At 35.5% G+C, this 5,332-nt stretch overlaps 1 protein-coding gene across 1 annotated transcript in view; it reads left to right on the top strand.

Annotated features, from left to right (window-relative positions):
• LOC107570384 (paralemmin-2-like) overlaps positions 1 to 2,781 on the top strand; it is an 8,595-nt gene extending 5,814 nt beyond the window's left edge. The window contains exons 2-3 of the mRNA XM_016256613.1: positions 2,256 to 2,338; positions 2,722 to 2,781. Of these exons, the coding sequence (XP_016112099.1) occupies positions 2,256 to 2,338; positions 2,722 to 2,781 (143 nt within the window). The remainder of the gene's footprint in view (positions 1 to 2,255; positions 2,339 to 2,721) is intronic.
• Positions 2,782 to 5,332: the final 2,551 nt, after the last annotated feature.

The following is a 5,332-nucleotide window of genomic DNA, read 5'->3' as shown; positions in this document are numbered from 1 at the left end:
TCTCTCTCTCTCTCTCTCTCTCGCTCGCTCACCAGGGCATAGTATCACAAAAATAAAAACAGTAATATTGTTTCATTATTAAAAGGCAAAAGTCTTTATTGTCACTTTTGATCAGTTTAACAAATCATTGCTGAATAAACATATTAATTAAAAAAATTATAATAATAAAAACTCACCCCAAACTTTTGCATGACAGTGTATATACAGTGTATATAAATAAATAAATACAGATATTAATTCAGCTTATATTATCTAAAACAAGCAGTAATGTCTCGTTTTCGTTTCAAGCATGTTTACATGTTTTTACTGGAAACCTCAGTTGATTCTGACATACTCTAATAAGTACCAAAATTCATAAAACACACCAATATTGGTTGAAATTACACGTTTTAATTATATATGCATAATATATACTAATCCAAACATATTTATATTCATCATTTAATCCCCATCTTCAGCGAAATCATCCACTGAGCATATTGCATTGTATCTAAATAGCAGGGTGGTCAATGTCTCGACAGTATAGAAGTCTATTTAATGACTGCAAATTAAAATAGATTGTGTAAAGCTGACACAAATGAAGCAAAACCTTTTACAACAAAACCGTATGGTTACTCTTGATAATGAGACTCTGAATCAGATCATAATCACTGCTCAAAAGGTGATAGTTCACCCAAAAATAAAAATTCACCCTCCACCTGTTCCAAAACCTTGTTGAACACAAAAAGTAAGATATTCTGAAGAATGTTAGTGATCAAGTAGTTGCCGGCAGCCATTGACTTCCACAGTATGGAGGGGGGGAAATGCTATGGGAGTCAATGGCTACCAGCTATTGTCTGGTTACCAACATTGACAGAACGCTTTTTTGTTCAGTGAACTGTCCCTTTAAGGACGGTACTGACAGTCATTCCTCATAACCCCTAAACACCAGCATTTAGAAAGACATTATACTTACTTCTTAACACTGTCTAGAATACATAAAATGCATAACACTTACTAATGTGTCTTAATAGCCTCCTATGTTTCCTATAGCATACTGAACACTATATAAGGGGTGTTGTAACTGAGTTGTTAAAGATCTAAGCTGGTGACTGAAAGGTTTAAATTTCAAGAGTCATGATCACCATTGTGCACCATGAAAATGACCAAAAAACACAGATAAAGCATCAGCTACACGCTCAAAGTGAATCTCTATGTGCTCTTTATTATGTTGCATTAGTGCAAAGCTTCCTAGGTAATAAAAATGAGATCAGTATAAATATATATAAAATATTTTTCATTCAGAACAAAATCACTTGAAGCACAATCATAATTGCATTTTCTGAACTCATAGGTACAAACCTCCCAGAAGGATCTGAGAGCATCATTAAAGACGCTCAAAATAATGACTTAATGTGTTATTAGTCATAGAGCCTTCCGAGAATAAAAACAGCACAGCTGCATTGGGCTCTTATCATCCTCTGCTCATTTACATAAACCATTCCAGTGACAAATGCCTTATTTACAAGTTTCTTCTTCTTTAAAAAAAAAAAAAAGAACAAACTGGAAGCAGTTGTCTCGAAGCAGACTAACACTATATGAAACACAGAGCTATAAACACATGAAATATGAGATATGACCTTTGAAAATACAGTTAAAGATATTTAGATGTATAGAGCCCATCAATTGTACTAAGTGGCAAAGCTGGATATATAAATATAGCAAACATGGGTGTGCGTGCGTGCGTTTGTGTGTGTGTGTGTGTGTGAGGTAGGCACACAGTGAGACGGCATATTTAGCATTTCAAACCCACCACACTATCTTGACCTTTGACCCCTAAGGCTGTGTGTGTGCTGCTATTATAAACAGCACTGCCGACCTTACATCCTCCTCTTAAATACTTTATCTGATACAAACAATAACCTCAAATTACTTCTATTACACACAAATAACCGTAATTACACATTTGCCATTAACAATCTGGCAGATGCAGTGCCATGACACAGCGATGAGATATTATTTAATGTTTATGTCATATTTAGTACAGTATCAACAAAGTCACAGACAAACGTCCATCAGATTTTCATTGAAAAAACTCACTCAACAAGTTATTACCGTGTTGACAACATTACTGTGAAGTACAGCTTTCTGTTGATATCTCGGCATGATTCCAGCTGGTAGGCGTACAGTAAATCTATATATGAGGCAGTTGTAATCGGTTTGAATGTTTGAGGTTATGATAATGTGGTGATTGGTTTGGTGATGTTTTGTTGCAGGCGGGGAGAAGGCACGTTCAGTGCTGCTGACGCCAGAGAACGGATTGTATCCTACAGCCACGGCACGATCCGCTGACCCTCTGGTAAGACTATGGTGATCATTTTCACTGTTTTATTTTATTACACTATATTCAATATGTTTCAATATATGAGGGGATTTATAATGTGACTATAATCTTCCATCACCAGTGAAATGAAACAATACTGGAATGTCATTTCCATTCAAGATCTTTTAAATCCATTAGTACATAGCAGGATCCCAGTGGGTTTGTTTCCTAGCTTATTAATCTGCCATATTTATAACTTCAGTGAACTGTTAAATCTCTATGTGCTCTTTATTATGTTGCATTAGTGCAAAGCTTCCTAGGTAATAAAAATGAGATCAGTATAAATATATATAAAATATTTTTCATTCAGAACAAAATCACTTGAAGCACAATCATAATTGCATTTTCTGAACTCATAGGTACAAACCTCCCAGAAGGATCTGAGAGCATCATTAAAGACGCTCAAAATAATGACTTAATGTGTTATTAGTCATAGAGCCTTCCGAGAATAAAAACAGCACAGCTGCATTGGGCTCTTATCATCCTCTGCTCATTTACATAAACCATTCCAGTGACAAATGCCTTATTTACAAGTTTCTTCTTCTTTAAAAAAAAAAAAGAACAAACTGGAAGCAGTTGTCTCGAAGCAGACTAACACTATATGAGACACAGAGCTATAAACACATGAAATATGAGATATGACCTTTGAAAATACAGTTAAAGATATTTAGATGTATAGAGCCCATCAATTGTACTAAGTGGCAAAGCTGGATATATAAATATAGCAAACATGGGTGTGCGTGCGTGCGTTTGTGTGTGTGTGTGTGTGTGAGGTAGGCACACAGTGAGACGGCATATTTAGCATTTCAAACCCACCACACTATCTTGACCTTTGACCCCTAAGGCTGTGTGTGTGCTGCTATTATAAACAGCACTGCCGACCTTACATCCTCCTCTTAAATACTTTATCTGATACAAACAATAACCTCAAATTACTTCTATTACACACAAATAACCGTAATTACACATTTGCCATTAACAATCTGGCAGATGCAGTGCCATGACACAGCGATGAGATATTATTTAATGTTTATGTCATATTTAGTACAGTATCAACAAAGTCACAGACAAACGTCCATCAGATTTTCATTGAAAAAACTCACTCAACAAGTTATTACCGTGTTGACAACATTACTGTGAAGTACAGCTTTCTGTTTTTCTCGGCATGATTCCAGCTGGAAGGCGTACAGTAAATCTATATATGAGGCAGTTGTAATCGGTTTGAATGTTTGAGGTTATGATAATGTGGTGATTGGTTTGGTGATGTTTTGTTGCAGGCGGGGAGAAGGCACGTTCAGTGCTGCTGACGCCAGAGAACGGATTGTATCCTACAGCCACGGCACGATCCGCTGACCCTCTGGTAAGACTATGGTGATCATTTTCACTGTTTTATTTTATTACACTATATTCAATATGTTTCAATATATGAGGGGATTTATAATGTGACTATAATCTTCCATCACCAGTGAAATGAAACAATACTGGAATGTCATTTCCATTCAAGATCTTTTAAATCCATTAGTACATAGCAGGATCCCAGTGGGTTTGTTTCCTAGCTTATTAATCTGCCATATTTATAACTTCAGTGAACTGTTAAATGTATTAGTGAGAAGTTATGTGGGTACCTGTGAGCTGGACAATCTGTTCCTACTTAATAACAGCATTGTGTGTCTCTACTCACAAGGCCACCTTTGGACAAGACAATATTCAAAGACTCTCAAATATCTAGGCTCATATGTACCGCTGGTTTATTTATGTATTTATTTATTTATTTTACTTTTTAATTAATTAATTTTTTAAGACAAAGTACTTCCAGCACTTTCAAACATGAATGCATAAATGCTTTGTCCATATGCTAGTGTTTCTCCTATATAGGCAGACCTGCTGTAAGAGTCTCTGTCTTTCTGGTAGACGCGGCTGTGATTTCATTATTACTTCTAAAGTACAAGTAATTTGGCTAAAAACAGTTTGGAGGAGCAGGTCCAGTACACACCAGCAGAATATAGCCCAGAATATGAACGCAACGCACTTAGTTGCACGTTAAGCATTTTCTTGGTGTAGATAATGCTTAACGTGGCTTAGTGAAAGGAGACAGTGATATAAAAAACACATCTAGTATTCAGATTATTAAAATGTATTAAAAGGCAAGCAGATGAACCCGGAATATGAACGCAACGAAATGTAAGTGCTTTCCTTCCAGAGAAAACGCTTAACGTGCAACTCATATTCTGGGCTATATTCTGCTTGTCTGTTAATGGTATGCTTTAGTAACAAAGTGTGTGTTGAAAGCCAAATTAACTTGTTTCAGAATGTCCTGTTTATCATTATATACCACTTTCCTGTGACCAATGTGTTTATTAAGTCATTAAGTCAATTTCGATTTAGCAAGTCATAAATCAAAATTCTGAGATAAAAAGTCGAATTATGACTTAAGTTTCGATTTAGTCATAATTTCGACTTTTTATCTCATAATTTTAATTTAGTAAGTCATGAATGGGTGCCGTCAGAATGAGAGTCAAAAAAGCTGATTAAAAGAGCCTAGTCTCATGAAAATACGTATAAATTGCAGATTTATTTTTTTTTGTATTTTTTTTTTGTATGTTGCGTTCTATTTATACGAAGAAATTGACATTGGCGTGCATACGATATTGACGTGCATATAATACACAGTTTTTGCATGCTTATGATACTCACTTTGTTGGCCATGCATATGATACGCATTTTGGCATACATATAATACGCACTTACACCCTTAAACCTAACCATTGCATTGGGTAATCCATACCACTCCAGTCCATCAATTAACATCTTGAGAAGAGAAAAGCTGTGTGTTTATAATTAAAAAAATCCATCACCAGACATTTATAACTTTGTTGCTAAAATAAGAATCCTCTATCCATAATATTGCTTTCTCCAGTGAAAAAGTGGTCTGGTCTGAATCAGGACAAAAGGCTGCACAGATTGAGCATA

Source organism: Sinocyclocheilus grahami, unplaced genomic scaffold, assembly GCF_001515645.1.
Source record: "Sinocyclocheilus grahami isolate Dianchi unplaced genomic scaffold, SAMN03320097.WGS_v1.1 scaffold1451.1, whole genome shotgun sequence".
Lineage (NCBI taxonomy): Eukaryota > Metazoa > Chordata > Actinopteri > Cypriniformes > Cyprinidae > Sinocyclocheilus > Sinocyclocheilus grahami.
The sequence above is the reverse complement of the archived record's forward strand: the minus strand, read 5'-3'. Positions and strand labels throughout refer to the sequence as shown.